The 19,589-nt window shown below is 41.2% G+C and overlaps 3 protein-coding genes across 4 annotated transcripts; 2 read left to right on the top strand and 1 right to left on the bottom strand.

The window, feature by feature from the left end:
• Positions 1-501: 501 nt before the first annotated feature.
• Positions 502-10,437, top strand: stt3a (STT3 oligosaccharyltransferase complex catalytic subunit A). Of its 2 annotated transcripts, none has more exons than XM_061085508.1 (18): positions 502-558; positions 1,292-1,412; positions 1,499-1,559; positions 1,646-1,767; positions 1,976-2,121; positions 3,073-3,163; positions 3,252-3,358; positions 3,790-3,954; positions 4,143-4,323; positions 4,473-4,628; positions 5,058-5,149; positions 5,294-5,449; positions 6,583-6,771; positions 7,243-7,359; positions 7,437-7,539; positions 8,061-8,249; positions 9,047-9,162; positions 9,809-10,437. In XM_061085508.1, exons 2-18 carry the CDS (start codon positions 1,325-1,327, stop codon positions 9,845-9,847), a joined length of 2,118 nt encoding a protein of 705 aa, XP_060941491.1. In that variant the 5' UTR covers positions 502-558; positions 1,292-1,324; the 3' UTR covers positions 9,848-10,437. The 2 variants fall into 2 exon arrangements, with proteins under 2 accessions (XP_060941491.1, XP_060941492.1); XM_061085509.1 differs by lacking the exon at positions 502-558 and adding an exon at positions 654-726.
• Positions 10,438-11,089: 652 nt separating this feature from the next.
• On the bottom strand, positions 11,090-13,894 carry si:ch211-266i6.3 (cytoskeleton-associated protein 2). The gene is made up of 7 exons (XM_061086243.1): positions 13,837-13,894; positions 13,459-13,513; positions 12,547-13,349; positions 12,166-12,463; positions 12,009-12,069; positions 11,689-11,917; positions 11,090-11,568 (listed from the first exon to the last, which is right to left on the bottom strand). Exons 2-7 carry the CDS (start codon positions 13,498-13,500, stop codon positions 11,310-11,312), a joined length of 1,692 nt encoding a protein of 563 aa, XP_060942226.1. The 5' UTR covers positions 13,501-13,513; positions 13,837-13,894; the 3' UTR covers positions 11,090-11,309.
• A 1,293-nt stretch (positions 13,895-15,187) lies between these two features.
• On the top strand, positions 15,188-19,071 carry thap12a (THAP domain containing 12a). Its single transcript, XM_061085844.1, has 5 exons — positions 15,188-15,349; positions 16,365-16,482; positions 16,573-16,671; positions 16,770-16,806; positions 16,938-19,071. Exons 1-5 carry the CDS (start codon positions 15,264-15,266, stop codon positions 18,752-18,754), a joined length of 2,157 nt encoding a protein of 718 aa, XP_060941827.1. The 5' UTR covers positions 15,188-15,263; the 3' UTR covers positions 18,755-19,071.
• Positions 19,072-19,589: the final 518 nt, after the last annotated feature.

Here is a 19,589-nt window from a genome sequence, read left to right as displayed (position 1 = left end):
GTATCTTTGTGAGTGTGATTTTTTTCTCAAAGTACTGAAAATACTGCTAAATACAAACCATATACAATATTTAAGATTATGTTTAGGCAAAGAGGTCGAATATCACCATGATTGATCACATCTAATCACAGAGAGAACCAGACAACAAACAACAAAGCATTATTATCATATTGTTATTTTAAAAAATAATTATTTAATGATGATCAATAATTATTTTCATGATAATAATTATTTATGTTTTGTATTAGGTAATAAAAGTATTGAACCTTTTCTGTATTTCTGTGCTGAGTAATGATAGCGGTGACATTTTTAGGTCGTGCGTGTTTTCAACCAGCAGGGGTCGACACGTGTCCTCCTCGCACTAAGGACACGTCACTACACTACAGTTACAAGGCAGGCAAGCGGGTTTGACGAACAGCCGAGCAACCAATCAGACGCGCGCTTGTTTTCTGTTGACTGACGTTCGACCAATAAACGCGCAGAGCTACGCCGCCGGGGGCGGGACACGCAGGCAGTGAAGCTTGTGTGAGAGAAGTGTTGAGTGCAGGAGCGGAGCGGGTGAGTCTGAATGAACATTTTATTCAAAGCGGGAGCGAGTTGTGCAGCCGCGGCTTTGATTTCTAACTGTTGTTGTGCTGACTTGCGTGAAGGAGCCTCCGGGTTTTCACTGAACTCGTTTGAGACGGGACGCGGAGCAGGAGGTGTCCATTATACAGCAGCTAGCAGGTTAGCCTCGCTAGCTACTCACACTCTTCAGTCTGGATGTGAGCAGCAGCAACAGACCTAACCGGCCTGAAGCTGCCGAGCTGTAGCAATTCGTGTGTTTGTGTGTCGTAAAGTGTGTGTTGACGTGTAGTTAGTACATGCTAGCTGCTGCTGGTGCCTTGCTCTGTGGTGTGGGGAGGCTGTCAGCACTTCGAATGCTTCCTCTCTGAAAGTGCTGCCTTCAAAGTTAGCTTTAATCCCAGCTCTGTCCACCTGAATGGTTTGTTTTCTGCGTTGCAAATGGCTTCTAAATATACAATCGGAAGACACACAGAGACCCGAGTCCCTGCTGAAGTTTTCCAGAGTGGCTGCTTCCTGGTTCCTGACGCAGCATCCAAGTGCGTGGCCTTATCTGGTTGGGCTGGACATGGAGGGGGACTCCTGCAAGACTTTGAGTTCTCCTCTGAACATCTGGCTTGTTTCATTAGGACCATGAAGACATGTTCTGAGTCAGTGTTGGGCCACAGAGGCCTTTTCAGTGCTTTCCCCCCCACACTTGTCACAGTGTTTGTCTTGCTCCCTGCAGGTTGTACGGTGAGCTGTCCCTAACCTCGCCAAAATGACCAAGATGGGCTTCTTGCGTTTGTCCTACGAGAAACAGGACACGCTGCTGAAGCTGCTCATCCTGTCTATGGCTGCTATCCTCTGTGAGTCCCCTACTAAGTTCTGTCACACACCACTGGTATCTGTCTCTTTGATGGTTAAAAATAAACATCTTTTTATTTTATTTCAGCGTTCTCCACCAGGCTGTTTTCTGTTTTGAGGTTCGAAAGTGTCATCCATGAGTTTGATCCGTAAGTTCTGCTTGTATCCCAGTTAAGTGTTAGATGTTGTTCCTCATCGATTGCATGTCTCACTTTAACCTTAATCTCACCACCAGGTACTTCAACTACCGTACCACCCGCTTCCTGACAGAAGAAGGCTTTTACAAGTTTCACAATTGGTTTGATGACAGGGCATGGTATCCTCTGGGCAGGATCATCGGAGGCACCATCTATCCAGGTAGGAATCTGATTAAATGACCAGAGAAAGTTGCAAGTCAACAATTGCAAGTTCATCAGCCTATTTTCCTAGGTTGTTTAATGTCAGGTACAAAAGCTCCAAAGTTGCATGAGGTTCAAATAAAGAGTCAATGTCGTTCTGGACATTTGTGGCAGTGCAGCAAGTTTATTTCAATCTGTCCTGTATCTCCCCTCTTCTCTCCCACCAGGACTCATGATCACTTCTGCCGTCCTGTACCATGTCCTTCATTTCTTCCACATCACCATTGACATCCGTAACGTCTGCGTCTTCCTGGCTCCCTTGTTCTCCTCTTTCACCACCGTCGTTACCTACCACTTCACCAAGGAGCTTAAGGTAAAACATTTACTAAGATACACAATGAAAAACGTTATTAATTATTGATGATATAAATGGCTAGCTTTTCTTGTATGAGGAACTTTAGCGGTTTTTGCTAATCACTTTACTTAAAGCAGACATATTATGCTCATTTTACCACAGTTGATATGGTTCTTTGGGGTCTTAATGAAATGTTTGTAACATATTTTGGTCAAAATACTACAAGGATCATTTAAAACGCCACCCTTTTTACCCTGTCTAAAACAGTCCTCCTCAGATTGACCTGTTGACCAACTCTTCCCATACCTGTTTCAAACTAATCGCACTCTAGAATTTCGTTGACTGAATCCATTAATTAATTTTAACATGGTTTATATTTTGAAATGTTTACCGGAATGGAAGATGCACAGCTTCATAGCATAGAGTCCTGGCATTCAAAAGAGTACATAGGCCTTCTTTTTTAAACAAGTAAATATAGTTATCATACCAGACACCTCATGCAGAACCTCTACAACAGGCATGCAGCATACACACTCCCTGTGTAAACAAGAGAGGCGTGCGAGATGCAGCAGATCAGCAAAGCAGCTATCACGTGCCTCATAGTCGCCCAGTGCAGCCCTGACATTAGGCTCCTCTTGGCTAATAAATGTCAACATCTTTCAAACTTCATACCCCCAGTTTGTAACCCAGATTTTCCTTGTAAACTTCAGTCTCCAGCCTGATACAGGATTGCCCAAATAACTTAAGATAACCCCCATCAGAGCCAGAGAGGACATAATATAAGTATTTGCATTGAGTGAGTGATAATCATTGCAACAAGTAAAATAATATGAATGTGACAAACATATGGAGTGCCCCTTTAAACCATTAGTAGCCTCACTTAAAAGTGAGTAGTCTGCTTTCTGCTGAGTTTCATATTTTTTTCTGACTATAAATATACTTCCACTGAATAGTTGTTTGTCTCTGCAGGATGCAGGTGCCGGGCTCCTGGCTGCTGCCATGATCGCAGTGGTGCCTGGGTATATCTCTCGGTCGGTTGCTGGCTCATATGATAATGAAGGTATGTGAATGATGTGCACAATAATGTTGTTAAAAGAAATTATCTGTAAAAGATTAATAAGTAATTTCGCCTGTGCTTTATTACACAGGAATTGCTATCTTCTGCATGCTGCTGACCTATTACATGTGGATCAAGGCTGTCAACACCGGGTCAGTGTATTGGTCGTCGGTGTGTGCACTGGCCTACTTCTACATGGTAAGGAGATCTAAAAAACTGCTTGTTTAAAGGTTCAGTGTGTAGAATTTAGTGGCATCTAGTGGTGAAGATGTATGTTGCAGCTGAATACCCCTCACCTCCCCTTCCAAACATGAAAGAGAACCTGTGGTTACCTTCAGTTGTCATAAAAAACTCAAGAAATCTTTAGTCTGTCCAGTCTGGACGAATATAAAAAAACATGGTGTAGAGTCGCAACGCCCCCGTAAATATAAAGGGCCCATTCTAAGGTAAAGAAAACAACAATTCTTACAGTTTAGAAGATTACACGCACAACAGTTTCACTAGACTATTATTGTATATGTAATATCTGCTAATAGATCTCTTTCACCTAAATCTTACACACTGAACCTTTTTGACTGAATGAATTCAGAGTAAACAAGGGTCATGATTGATTGTTTGTATGTACGTAGGTTTCCTCCTGGGGTGGCTACGTGTTCCTGATCAACCTTATCCCCCTCCACGTCCTGGTGCTGATGCTCACAGGCCGATTCTCTCACCGCATATATGTAGCCTACTGCACAGTCTACTGCCTGGGCACCATCCTCTCCATGCAGATCTCTTTTGTTGGATTCCAGGTGAGGAGAAAAACATGTCTAACGTCACATCAGTTAATCTGATTTTGTGCCTAAGCTTTGAGGACAAAGAAAAGACCAAACATTTTCTAAATCAAAACATCAACACTGCCAAAGAGGATAAAAACTTAATGTTTTTGCTCTGTGTGATTCACATGGTTCACCTGTGTCTCTCCTCTCTCTTACACCAGCCGGTGCAGTCTTCAGAGCACATGGCGGCCTTCGGTGTGTTTGGGTTGTGCCAGATTCACGCCTTTGTGGACTTCCTGCGCAGTAAACTCAACGCCCAGCAATTTGAGGTGTTGTTCAAGAGCGTCATCTCCCTGGTGGGCTTCGTCCTGCTGTCTGTGGGCACTGTACTCATGCTAACAGGTAACGGTTGTGTTTGGTGACATGATGGATGGAGAAATTCAAAATGGTTGCTTCAGACCCTCTTTGCGTTCTTCTTTCCCTTTTTTGCCAACTGATTTGTTCTCTTGCTTTGGGACGATGACTAACAACCTGAACTATGTTTTCCTCAGGTAAGATCTCTCCATGGACTGGCCGTTTCTACTCCCTGCTGGACCCCTCCTATGCCAAGAACAACATCCCCATCATCGCGTCCGTCTCTGAGCATCAGCCCACAACCTGGTCCTCGTATTACTTTGACCTCCAGCTGCTGGTCTTCATGTTCCCAGGCAAGTGTGCATTCGACATAAACTGTTTTCACTGTAATGGAACTCAGATCCTCTGGTACGAATCAGTTAGCTGGTCCAAAGTGTAAGACAAGAACCATTGTTGAGGCAACTTAGCATTTTTGCGCCAAGCCCCCGCTACACCCTCCTGTGATAGCAGCTAGAAACTTTTTTTTTCCCCTCTATTTATCATAATTTTTTTTTTTTTACTTTATAATCAATTTTATAAAATATATCACTCAGCTTTTTTTGAGGTGTTTACTCTTGGCTCATCAGTTAATTATGAAGCTCTTTGAAATGCACTTACCTGTTGGAAACTTACTATACAAATAAAGTTTGACTGATTTATTACTATCTTGGATAAAACTGAACACAGCTTACTGTAAGTCATTTTGGCTTTTGACTGACTGTTACCTTTTGCTTTCCTCACAGTTGGTCTGTACTACTGTTTCAACAACCTGTCTGATGCCAGAATTTTCATCATCATGTATGGAGTGACCAGCATGTACTTCTCAGCTGTCATGGTACGTCCTGTATAGAGCCGCACATGTTGTACATGTCAAACGACTCCTCAGAGACACAGTTATTTGCTTTGCTTTTAGTTTACATGAAGTCAGGGCTTTATATGTAACATGGGTTGATGTCCTTCTTTTTGGTTGCCTCCTCAGGTGCGTCTGATGTTGGTGCTGGCCCCAGTTATGTGCATCCTGTCGGGCATTGGCGTGTCCCAGGTGCTAACCACTTACATGAAGAATCTGGATGTGAGCCGGCCAGACAAGAAGAGCAAGAAGACGCAGGATGCCACGTACCCCATCAAAAACGAGGTACGAGGTCTGAGAGACTTGTTAGTGGTGTTATAGCTGTCAGAGGGTGGTGTCAGCCACAGTGAAAAATGGACCATATTTGTTTTTCTCTCTCTGTTCATTTTGTTATTTCTTTTTCCAGTGATGGTCATTAAGGTTTTTAGTAACTTGTATTCTACCTAAATATTTTCTCAGCTTTGTCTGGATTTTAAATTTTGTTAGGGTTAAATAAAAACTATTGAACCCAGTTTCCCTTGAGGAGGGATGGGACATGAGACAGGGAAGAACCCATTACATTTGGTTGAATATCCAGTATGTTTTTTATCACTTCCCTTGACATTGCAACATTCTCGTCTGTCTCTGAATAATGTGGATCTTCATGTACAAAATCAAACATGATAATCATGTTGAGATCTATGAGTTTGAACAATGTTATTCAGATTATCAGACCACTTCCCTTTTCCTTTATCTCTTTATTATAAGATCTGGACAGATGTTGTATGGATTGTTTGGCCTTGGTGGAGGTATCTTCTCAGAGTGCCAATCCAGTTGATTTCAGTTGTCAGAATAAAAGCAGGCATACAGAAACCCTAACCCTGTGTTGCCTACAAGTATATTCTTGTTTACATAAGTCTATATACACATATTTATACATGTGTACATGTTATAATTACTATTATTATATCACCATTACTATTATTATTATATATACTGTTGCTGCCATTATTACCATATACTGCTTTTATATTGGTATAATTACTATCATATATAGATATATATTATGTTATATTATATACTATATATACTGTACTATTCTTATATACTGTCTAACAATACCATTACCATCATATCATCAGTACTTTTACCATCATCTTGCCAATGCACCTTATCTATCTATTTTATTGTATTCTAACAATACCATTACCATCATATCATCAGTACTATTACCATCATCTTGCCACTGCACCTTATCTACCTATTTTATTGTATTTTATCTTGTGCTCCTGTTTTTTATTCTTTCTACCTCAATATTTTTTAATTTTATTCTATTGTATTGTATTTTATTGTATTCAAATATACCGGCTGCTATGACAACTTAATTTCCCTTCGGGGATGAATAAAGTACTCTATCTATCTATCTATCTACCCACCAGGTTGCCAGTGGAATGATTCTGGTCATGGCCTTCTTCCTCATCACATACACCTTCCACTCTACCTGGGTGACCAGCGAAGCCTACTCCTCTCCCTCAATTGTCTTGTCCGCCCGTGGAGGTGACGGCAGCCGTATCATCTTTGATGACTTCAGAGAGGCCTACTACTGGCTCCGCCACAACACCCCTGAGGTCAGTCATAGGAAATAAAGAAGTCATTCAAGTTGTACTAAACATTTAAATGTTTGAGCTATAAACTAAATTATCACTGTTCTTTGATGATATACATTAATGCTGGTTTTAATATCACATTTATTTCCACATTTATAAAGAAATCTACATTTATAGGTTGAACATGGCTCATAACCAAACCCAGTGTTTTTAAACCGTTTTGGACCTTCCAGTGCTTACACACAGGCAACAGTTTGGGAAGTCTCTACATCATGATATTTTATATATATTTGAAAAGGTTAACACACTCAAATCAAAGGTCGACATCTCGTAAGTGGGAAAGCTGTGCTCATTTTCACCCAGGGAGGAAGTCACACTTTAAATCAGGATGATGACCTATCTTGTGTAAAGATTGCTTAGCTCTGCACAGTCAACGCCATAATGTCAAAGTGTTTCCATTCAAATACTTGAGTTAGATTTTTGTGTTTCCAGGATGCCAAAGTGATGTCATGGTGGGATTACGGCTATCAGATAACGGCAATGGCCAATCGAACGATTCTAGTGGACAACAACACATGGAACAACACTCACATCTCCAGAGTTGGACAGGTGAGCTGAGTAGCCTTCAGGGCACCTGTGTTTATGAGGTGCTGCTGTATTGACAGGGACTGTTGTTTGTTCTGTAGGCCATGGCATCTACAGAAGAGCGGGCCTATGAGATCATGAGGGAGCTGGATGTCAGTTACGTCCTGGTGATCTTTGGAGGACTGACAGGCTATTCCTCAGATGGTACGTACCAAGATTCATTAACAACATTTATTACCTAATTAATAATAAAACGTGTGTGTGTGTGTGTGTGTGTGTGTGTGTGTGTGTGTGTGTGTGTGTGTGTGTGTGTGTGTGTGTGTGTGTGTGTGTGTGTGTGTGTGTGTGTGTGTGTGTGTGTGTGTGTGTGTGTGTGTGTGTGTGTGTGTGACCAGTTGTAGATGTGTCAAATTAAATCAAAGAAATCTCATACATATACAATTTCTGCTACATACTCCACAGTTGTATATATACACAGACACCTCCCATTGTTTCAAGTGCACTGTAATAATTATGGATTTGTAAAAATTTCCCAAACCATAAATTATTGGGTTAATTTATATCTGTAGGTTTAAGTAATGACAGCAATTTCACAAAGCTTTTATTACTTTGTCATTGAATTGTTCTTTTATTAAATTGTAATTTCAAAGTAAAGTAAAAACTTATATTATATTTTTAAAGGCATTTTTATAAATATCAATGTTATCAATCTCTTTTCATCACAGACATCAACAAGTTTTTGTGGATGGTCCGAATTGGTGGAAGCACAGACACAGGCAAACACATCAAGGAGCACGACTACTACACTCCAACTGGAGAGTTCCGAGTGGACCGCGAGGGCTCGCCTGTCCTGCTCAACTGCCTAATGTACAAGATGTGCTACTACCGCTTTGGCCAGGTCTACACAGAAGCCAGTGAGTGACTCTACAGCCTGTTTGTCATTGTATTCTCTCGCTGTCAAATATGTATTGAGAATTAACCCTTGGTTACGTTTTCACTGATCAGTGCAGCTCCTTCGTTTATATGATGCTCTATATTTTAACTGTTAGACACAACTGTTGTGCATGCATGACTGAAGAGTCGAGCTGTTTTCAGACATGCACATAAATCTCCTAACATTCTCTGGAGGGGCTGTAAGTGAGAAGACAAAGGTTTCTCCAGAGTTTCTCCAGAGTTTCTCCAGAGTTTCTCCAGGCCAGCCTCCTAATAAAAACTCCAGAAATGTCTGAATCAGCTGAAAAAAGCTGGAAAATAACACAGCAAACATCTCGGGAAAGAAAGTGTTGTCATACGTACACTTCATGTAGAAGACAGAGGAATATGTCAAGAGAACGATTGGTGATGAGGGTCGATGCCAGTGTTGATGTGCTGCAAATAAAAAGATGTGATATCCACGGCAGAAGTTATATCTTATGTCCTGCCTCCTGCATGCTGCGTCACCTCTCACCTTATGTGTGAAAGGAAAACTCCGGAGAAAGCCATGACCCAATTTTGCGAACATGCACAGTTGCGAGTTAATGTCTGAAACGGCTTCGGTGGAAACTACTGTATGAAAGATTTCAAAGATCAGGCACTGCTGTATCAGCTTCTGAGCTGAATGCAGAAACATCTTAAGATAATGCATTCAAATTAATTTTATGGTGTATCTCATTTAGTGTAAATTGTTGTCAGAAAGAATTTTGTGCTGTAATTGTGATGATTTTCTCTGCAGAGCGTCCACCTGGTTATGACAGAGTGAGGAACGCTGAAATCGGAAACAAAGACTTTGAGCTGGATGTGTTGGAGGAGGCCTACACGACAGAGCACTGGCTGGTCAGGATATACAAGGTAACACTGCCGGCTTCCTTTCTTTGACATATTGGCCTATCAGAATTACTTGTTTGGATTAAGATCAGATTCTGTTGGGGAAATGTTAGAAATCACAAAGTCAGTGTTTGAGTTCACATAACACTATTGGAGTCTCAGGGGGGTAAAAAGCATTGCAGCCAAATTAAATACAATTGCAGTTAATGATGAATCCTTTTTCAGACATAATAAAATATGACATAGCATGCCTCCATACTGCTCCTGTGATGTCATCCAAGTGTCTGGAAGGCCCCAACATATTCTACCCTAAACAGCGTCATTTACACCATCATGATTTTACATTTTTCAGTGAACTATCCCTTTATGGCCCTGACCTGTTGGTTTAACACAACCTGGTGACATCACCCTGGTCAAGAAGATATTTTTAGTCATCTATTGTCTCAGAGCCCAAATCAATACTGTATTTAATCATCAAATAATCGTACCATTAGTTGCAGTCTCTACTGGAACACATTTATAACCCTAACTGATTATTTTATCTGAGGGTGGAAGCTATATTAATACAGGAGGATATGTGTTACTGCAAAAGTATAGTATGTGAACAGAGTGTGTGAACAGATGCATTTAAACAGAAGTTTATAACCTTGTCCTGTGTACCCTTTTGTAGGTGAAAGATCTGGACAACCGAGGTCTTTCAAGAACATAAAACCTTCAGATGGCAGTGAGGATTCTTTTAGCGCACAGCACTGAACACCTTCCCCTGTGGTCTGCAGATGAGTGGGAAAAGAGTACTTTTTTATACTTTTTGTTTCGGGGAAGAAAATTGCATCAGAGATTTTTTTTTTTTTTGTGGATGATTCTGTTTCTTTTTTTTTATTTTGTTATAATGAAATGTCTCATCTGGGATCAGAGGAAGCTAGTGTCAAAACATCCGGTCTGACTTCAGGGGTTTGCCATGAATGTGGTCAAAAGAAAGTAGTGTTCATTTGAGCACTTTAGATTTTTATAATCTGGTCAATTAAAGTGGGATTAAACGTGGAAAAAATGTGATTTGTCTTTTCTCACAAAGGAAATGCACTTAATAATGTGGAACATCTAATGTTGAAATTCTGTCAAATAATCACGAGAGTGCTGTTGTTACATTTGGGAATCTTTTGTTTTATGATGAATTAGCCTCAGAAGGGGACCGCTCATAGCACAGAATGCTAAATAGTACCAGACATACAGTGAAAGATTCTGTAATATCCCATGTTCTATACTCAGTAGATTAAACACACATCATGGGTGTCATTGTGAGACAGTCTCTAATTGACTCAGTTAAGTGGGTATGAATTAAAAATACATAACATTAACCAGATCTAAAGTACTGCTGCTTTTATTCTGAAGTATTGCCAATAATTTGAGACTTTCGGCAGACAGCAGACATCCAGGCCAAAACTCCATCCTCAGATCTTCATAGAAGAAACAAGTCAAACATTTCTCCAAACAAGACAGTGACACTTTGTGTTTCAGGTCCAGAAGATGTTTCGGTATTTCTATAAACAGTAATTTGCATACAAATATAAATGAAAAATAGCTGATCCATTTCAGAATTCGTTCCACCTTTTATCTGTCGACAACCAAAGACTGCTCATATGATTTGTCATGAAACTGAATCCAGAGGATTTCACCGACAGATTCGGCATTCATCAGCCAAATCTGCAGAGCTCAAGGCTGACTAAAATCAAGTGGCTACTTATGCCACCTAGTGTTTCTTATTGAGAATGAACTTACTTGTCAGCCTTTGTCAGAAAGAAAATGCTAGATATGTTTCTGGATCCTCACCTGATATCGCCACAGATTTAATAAGCAGCCTACAGAGTAGACATTAATCAAAATTCACAAGGCTTGTATGAAAGCACAACATGGCAATACTTTTATTGTAGAATATTTTGCAATATGTGTCAACTTTACATTTAAAGTAAAAAGCTATTGAGGAAAGTCTACAATGTACAATACATTCAAAACAGAATAACTAGACATGTGTTTTGGCCACAGAACAATACAATTATTAATATGGTTAAAATTCTTTCAACAAATGTATATTAGTAACACCATCTTAACATCAGTATTAAGTGTCCATTAGCCAACCGTCTCTTTTTTTAGTAACCGATATACAGAGCTCCTCCTCACAGTCTGGGGTGGTCTGGCAGAACTTCTAGGAGAGCCGGGTTTCTCCTGTAAATGTAGGCATTGGGATCATCATCCAGCTTCACCAGCTCCGCCAGCGAAGACACACAGGGGTCATGGTCCGCCAGCATCGATGGCAGGCGGGAGGATTGCCGATTGATGCGCGTGGAGCGACGAACCGGTGTCAGAAACTTCAGATCTTTGATGTTGCTCTTCCTCCTGGATGAACTGACATCTCCTTCGATTGTCCTCTTGACACTACACACAGAAGATATTTTAAAAAGATGAACCAAATAGTATCACAAGTGAAAATGAATCACGTTTTGGGTATTTAATAAAACAGCTGATTCAAAGGATTTGAGGAAAGAATATTCTCACCTTTGCAGGTATGGAGTTGTCTTCACACTGTATTTTACTACTGAAGCATCTCCCATCGGTGGTGTGGTCTCCACCACATCATCATCATCACTTTCTAATTCCTCATCTGTCTCAACTTTTTGTTCATCTCTTTCTCCTGCTTCATTCTTCACCTCTTCTTCACATTCATCCTTCATTTTGACGTCCTCCATCACATCATGACACTCTTCTGTCACCTGTGAGTATTCACCTGGAGACAAACAAGGTTAGGTAAACCTGAGCATCTGTGTGGAACTGAGTTGACTAAAAAAATCAGAGTGAACAGAAAAGGCTCAACTTACTTTCACTGCATCTGGAGGGAGTCGCCATTGCCTCCAAAACCTCACACAGGTTCACAACAATCTGTCATTACAGGAAATAGAGAAGTTGCAGGTGTGTGACTGGGGGAGGGAATATTTTAAAATGCAGCTAAAGCGGCAACAGAAACTGTTCACTTACATCATCCACACTGTCCTGTGGGTCAACAGACAGATCATCATCAGAGTTTTCCAGCAGCTCCAGTGTGGTGTTGAGGATCCTTGGAGTTTGGTTGCGTGCCGTTAACGCTGCTTCCTGTGTGTCTGCACAGTCAGCAGCGGAGTCTGGTTTGTGTGCAGCAGGCCGAGGCTCAGCACGAGACTGGGATTTCAGACTGGTTCCAGGTTTGGGGGCGTTGGTTTTTGGAGGTGCTGCTGTTGTCATAGCCGGTCTCTTGAACGTCTTGCCCTTGGAAGCCCGCCACTCAGCCAGTTTTGCTCTGCAGACAAAACACAAAACATTTTGGGACCGTTTTGGATACAAGGGTCAAACAATGTGCATGTGTAGAATATACAATGTTACCTTTTTTCCTCAGTAGTCTCTGCGGGTAATCTGAACTGACTGAGGGTGCTTACGGCAGGAGGCTTGTTGACCTTGTAGTTCACTTGAATCTTGGAGTTCAGTGGCCCACTTCCCTTGGTGGCGGTCAGAGTAGGGTTTCTGGATTTTGTTGCTGGGACAGTTCTGGTAGAAGGGCGAGCAGAGTAGGACCCTGTAGGAGGGCGGCTGCTGACAGCAGGCCTGGATACCTGAGCAGGTCTACTGAATGCTGACTTGGACACGGTTGGTGCAGGTTTTTTTGTGCCAGGTCCAGGAAGGTCAGACACAGATTGTGACCTAACTTTTTTCACATTCTGAACACTTTGTCTCTCGGTTTTTGACGCCAACGGTTTGAGGTCTGCACTCTCCAGACTAGCAGTTGACTTCCAAATGGATCCTATCTTTGACTCGACAATCTTTCCTTTGTACATGCCAAGAGCCGATTTGGAAGACTGCGCTGCAGCTGGCCGCTTTGGAACTTCTGCAACGATCTTTTGGTGTTTCACAGCCTGCTCTGTGAGGAAGGCCCGGCTGAGTGTTTGTCTTCGTGCAACATCAGAAGCAGCCGCTGGTTTCCCATCTTTCTGTGCAGTCTTTGTCTTTGTTAGAGCATCGCCACATGTGGACCTTGTGTCCACCGGTTTGGGCTTGGGTTTAAGAGGACCCTGTTTCGCTGAGGTCTCCTCTTTTTCGTTGCTTTTCACCTTAAATGGAGCCACAGGCTTTTTATCCTTCTGGATTAGGGATTTGCTCCCATGGGCAGGCTGAGCATTCTCCTTATTTCCCTAAAACATGTAAAACAATGACATTATTATGTAGGCAGGGGACAATCTAAAGTTACTCATTAATAAACAAACCAACCGGTTCATGTGATGTCACCGACTATAAACTTACTTTATTGGCGCAGTTTCGACTTGAAACTGCGACGTTATCCATTCTGGAGCGTTTTCTGGAAAATGAAAAAAAACACGATATAAAACACAATAAAACTACAACTGTGAATGAACTGGGTCATTGAGTACGTCATGGTTATAGTTGACAAAAAAGTGTTATTGACCAATCAACCGTGCAAACTGTGCAGATATTAAGCAGCTGATTTCTTAACGAAAACTATAAATAAATCAATGGCCGATGGGGTGGAACGTTAACGTGCTCGAAACGTAAAATTAACGGACAACAAGGACAACAGTGAGCGTTGATGTTAGCGGTACGCAACATTAGCTGTTATTTCTTATACATTAACATTACGTTAAGTACTAAAGGCTAACTTACCTGCTGTGGTTGTTCGTAGGACAACTCGAGGAGGAAGCTCCGGATCAGTGACACTCTCTTCGCTCCGGAAAAACAGAACTCGATTTGACTTGGCGCCTTTGCGCTCCCATTGGTCACACTAGTATCGCGAGAGAGCCAGATCGACCAATAGGATGTCTCCAAAGTGGGAACGAGAGTTGGAGAACAGGCGCATCTCTCATTAACCCCAACTGTTCAATGCTTCTGTTCAAATGTTTGAAAGCAAATAGGATTCCAGTGATACCGGTCCCTCGCTACAGCTCCACCCAAGGTGTGACCGCCGATACACGGCCTCAGTGCCCGGTACACACCGCTATGAACCTCCATCAGCAGTGATACTCAGGATCCATCACATGGTCACTTCACCTTGCTGTATGAGGGGAAAGCAACAGAAAACGAAGTTAATGGCGATGAGAAATATCAAATAGAAAATTCTACTATTGTTATTTTTATTAATATTATTATCATTTACCAGTAACACTTGTATAACACGACGTGATACACGCATGAAGCAATGATTTAAAAAAAAAAACACACCAAATGAAATGTTGAAGAAAATATCAGGTAGAAAAATGCAACACTATTATAATTATCTATTTATTCATAATATTTTCATCATCAGACTTGTACCTTTTACGGAATGATCCATTGTGTGGCCAGTTTTAAAGTATAGATATGTAAAATATCTATACACTTAAGTTTGGAAAACATAAATATGAATAATAATTCAGACATAATAACAGATGAACAGAAAATGTGCATACATACAAACATAAAAAACTTTATTGCATAAATATTATTATACATCACTAGTAGTAAAGCAAGACGTGATACATGCCATGACATGTTCATGAGGAATTTGTCATGACATGTTTTCATCCCTTGCACTTTGAAAAACCGCTAAGGATTGTGGGAGAAACCGAAACTCGCGCGCTCCTCTTTACGTCAAGCTCCAGAGATCTTTTTAAACAAGGAAGCCGCTTTCCCTTCAAAATAAACTTGAAAACTGCTATTTGTCTTTAGAAATAAGAGTAATTTTGAAATGGGGACAAATGAACATGTATGGAATATGTGGAGTGGTTTCATGGGCGATGCCTCGATATTTTGATGATAGGTTCATGACTTACATTTGACAAGTAAAACATTGTGTAGTTGTGATGGGGGTATTTTAATGATGTTATCAAGACGTTATGTGACATTATATCCTAATTACGTGCACATCGAACATAACTGAATTTAACAATCGTATATCAAACTGTAGGTTTCAAACTACGCCGGCTCGTACATCTTATTTTGAAATTGCAAATCGGAAGCCATCTTGTTTCAGATGACATGCCAGCTAGCGTTAGCTATTGGCTACTCCCAGTAACCTCACAGCTAAACACGTGTACGATATAGACTTTGTAATAATGCAGAGCCGCTGTGCTGCACCGAGCTGCACGAGTAGTAAATCAGATAATCAGCCACTCTTCCGGTTCCCTCACGATGCAGAAAGGTAACTCATGCTAACTCCATGCTAAAGCTAGTGCTAGTTGTAGCTACCCGCTGAGAACGCGCTGTTGTTTGCTGGTGAAATTCAATCCATGATAGTGGAAAAACACTAACTGTTGTTGAAATTACATTTAAATCAAACAGCATTTTAACGCCTTAATTAATTAATCCGCTCAGTCTTTTATTGAAGCTGCTACACGTTCACAGACTAAATGTAAAAGTTCAACCTGCTCTTGCGTTTACATTGTATTCAAAATATTACACGGTCATTTGTCAAACATAATGCTTCAACAAAGGCGTGGATATTCAATCACAGTAGGACTAGTTCCATCATCTGCTGTGTAGTAGGTCATGTGAAACCATGGGGGTATTAAACGTATGAGCCCTTTAGAAAACTGTCACTTTACCATGACTGGTTAGTGTATATTGGACTAAGCATCAGTGTCTCATCGCATGTATTCATGACATTTCAAAGTCATCCATTTTTTGAGTCAACGACAGTCATTACATTCTAACCTATGTGAATTGTTGTGCAGCATTATCCTATAAGTATAGGTTTCCTCAAATATTCACAACAGACAAAGTGTTTACAAGTTTTAAGTCACAAGGCGTGTATTGAATAATAGTAAGAGTCATATCGAATTGACCTGGAATAGTGAATAAAGAAAAAAAAATCCAAACCCTGGTAAAAAACGCCCAAAAAAAAAATATAACCACTTATACATATCTTCATTAACATCTGTTCAAAGATAGAAATAAAAACAACAAATACATACATGAAAATGCCCTCAGGTATATATAAAAAAGTAGATGCATATGATATAATTATTTTACATGATTACAGGTTGATGGGTAACTAGTAGACACATTTTGAGGTTCATATTTGATCATGCCATATTGGTTTAATAACTTTTTTATGAGTCTGTATCAGTCATGCTTGTAGGTTAGGAGGATTGCTTTGTACATTTTGTGCTTTTGACATGATGTGTAAATGTATTTTATCTGCCCTCTCCCTCCAGGTCCAAGAAGTGGGTAGAGAAATGCCAGAGGAAAGACCTGGCAGACAGATCAGCAGATCATCTGTACAGGTACTACAGGCTGTGTGGAAAACATTTTGAAACGTCTTCCATTGACAGTGTAAGTTATTTCTTCCAGTTGCACATCATTTTCTGAAGTCAGTCTCCATGTGTGCTACGTGATGAACCTTTTGGAATTAACTGTTTTCAGGATGCTCAAGGTACAGTGTTGAAGGAGGATGCCATACCGACCATCTTTGACGCACCAAGCCAGTCTCAAAACGGACAGGGGAAGCGGAACAAAGAGACGGTGGGTAAAATATATACTTTTGAATTGGGGGAAAATTCTTGGTTGCATTTGATTTTTCTAATCATTTAAATTGGTGTCTTGTCTCTTTATTTCTGTAGACCAAAACTGAAGAAGCGGAGAGTAGGGGGAGAAAAAGTAAGAAGAAAAATCCACACACAAATATATTCCTTGACACTGAAAATGGGATGATTCCCATGCCCATATTTGTCACCAGATTAACAAATAACTTAGTTTCTGTCCTCCAACTGTTTCTGTTTCAATTTCAGAAATGAAGAAGTCTCAAACAGATGCAGCAAAGGAAGATGTCCCGACTGTTACTGAGGAAGATGAGCACAAGGAGTATCTCAAGTCATTATTTGAAGTTCTTGTACTTTTAGGAGAACAGCGCATTCCTCCTACAGGGCCTGGTAATGTGAAACAAGATGGTCTTGGGTCAAGCAACTTTCATGCATTGTTAGAATATCGCATGAATTGTGGAGATGAAGTCCTGAAGAAGAGGTACGATGAGAACAAGGAGGGCTGCTCCTCAGCTGAGCTCAGTCAGTTGATAGAGGTGTGTGAAAAATGCATCCGCAGTAAGCTGGTGGAGGAAGTAAAACTAAACGGCTCATTCTCGTTACTCACTAATGATGTAGTGAAGATCTCAGGAGAATGGTCCCTCCCTGTGTTTGTCCGTTTTGTGGACCAGTCTAACTGCCTGCGTGAGAGGTTCTTTGGATTCCTCGACTTTGAAGGAGATGGAGATGACCTGGCAGAGAAGCTGCTGTCTGAGATGACTGACAAATGGGGCCTGGATATGGAGCAGTGTCGAGGTCAAGCTCACTCCTACTCTGTGACACATTTTGGCAAAATAAAAGCATTTTCTGCCAAACTGATTGAGAAATATCCATTGGCAGTAGTTGCTCTGAGATATAGTCAAACACTGAACGTGTCACTTGCCAGTAGTATGGCTTTGTCCGGGGTTCAGCTCGTTATGTCTACCTTTAAGAAAATTGACTCGTTCTTTAGTCAGTCCCAGTTACTACAGCTGGAGTTGGAGCATGCTATTTCGATTTTCTACCCAGACAAAGAGGAGAAAGCCAATGAACTGAAGGAGAGCTGTCGCTCCAGCTGGACCAGACAGCACGATGCGTTTGAAGTGGCGGTGGACATCGTAGAGGCCCTGCTATTATGTGTGGACAGCGTGCATGATAACGAAGAAATGAGGTGGAACGACCAAGTCGCACACAGCGCCTTAGAGATTTCGAAAGCACTTACTGACTTTGAGTTCATCATGGCGCTGGTCGTGCTGAAAAACACAATGACTCTCACTCGAGCATTTGGGAAGAACGTGCAGGGGAAAGAACAGGATGCCCATTTTGCGGCAAGCAGTCTCAAAGCTGTACTGCACTCCCTGAAGGAAGTGTCGGACAACATTGATGTGTATCATGAGTTCTGGAATGACGAGGCCGTTAACCTAGCCAATGCGATGGAGATCCCGGTCAAGCTTCCTCGCTCATTTTTGAGGAAGTATCACTCAGAATCTGGAACCATTGACCCAGACAGTTACTACAAAAACCACCTGTCTGTTCCCGTGCTGAACCACATCATCAAAGAAATCGACGAGCTGTTTGGCGAGGACCACCTGAAGACCCTCAGGTGTCTGTCGCTGATCCCCGCCATCATAGAGCAGAACAAGTCCAGTGAACCCGAGGAGGAGAGCATACAGATGTTTAAAAATTTAATCCCTAATGCAGCTACCCTCTCTGCCGAGCTCCACTGTTGGTGGGTGAAATGGAGCAAAAAGGTCAAAGGTGAGACGTCGCCATCCAGCCTTCATGAAACGCTGCAGCTGCCCGATGTGAAGTTCTTCCCAAATGTGCTCGTGGTCCTGAGACTGATTGGCATCCTGCCTACCTTGGCTCTGGAGGACGGCTGCGATGTGGCGTTCAAGTGCTACGGGGTGTACATGGAGAGCACGCCTGACCAGTTCAAATCAAAAAGTCTTGCTGTTTTGAACATGAATTATGATGTAGGGTATGATCTGGATTCAATGGTTGAGGTCTACGTGAACACATACCCTACCAGAGCGGAGCAGGTGTGAATGAACTCAGTTGTGATGTGGTTCAGCCTCTTGTGATGTGGTTCAGCCTCACCAAGCCCATATATTGATGTTCATTTACATTCTAAATTTTATAGAAACAAACCCCTGCGCAGCAAAGTGTCATGCCAGACTGTTGTCTTTAATTAATGTTACCATTCCTTGTCTCCACCGTTCAAATCAATAGGGAATGATTAAGATTGAGTTTACAGTTATAAATGTTATCAAAGTGTATCTGCTGACATTTGATAAGTGGATAGTGGGATTAATAAAACCTCCCCTGAACATGTACAGTAAATAAAGAGTTGAATTCTTTGGAATTTAAAGTGTTTGTGGTTGTCTTCTCCACCATACATTTATTCACAACTTGGAGCACATACACTTTTATATTGTGACAGGGTGGATGGAAAAGTAAGTAAGACGTTTGTATAATATTGTCAGGCACATGGTGCAATACATTTAGTACACTTCTTTTGTTGGTGTAATTATTTTTCGTAATTTTTAGGAGGCTGATTACCAAAATATTTGAAAGGAAGATTTTTGCAGAGTGAACTGAGAATGCAGCCATTATCTGGTGCTGCATGATACCAAGTTATGAAAAAGAAAAAAAACTTGCTCTAACCAGTGGACACTTTGGCCCAGATCATTGATATTATAATTAAATATCCTATTGTTTTATTCATTATTATAAAAAAGTCTCGTCTGGAGCAAGCGGGCAAAAGCATTTCCGGGTGAATAAAATCCTATCTTGATAAAAGGTGTGTATTAACTAGTCCTGGCTCCCGCACAGTGGAGGACCTGTTCAGTTCATCTCCTCACTGGAACTCTGCTCAGGCCT

This window comes from Limanda limanda, chromosome 14, assembly GCF_963576545.1.
Source record: "Limanda limanda chromosome 14, fLimLim1.1, whole genome shotgun sequence".
Lineage (NCBI taxonomy): Eukaryota > Metazoa > Chordata > Actinopteri > Pleuronectiformes > Pleuronectidae > Limanda > Limanda limanda.
Note: the sequence above shows the minus strand (reverse complement) of the source record. Positions and strands in the feature narration are given on the sequence as shown.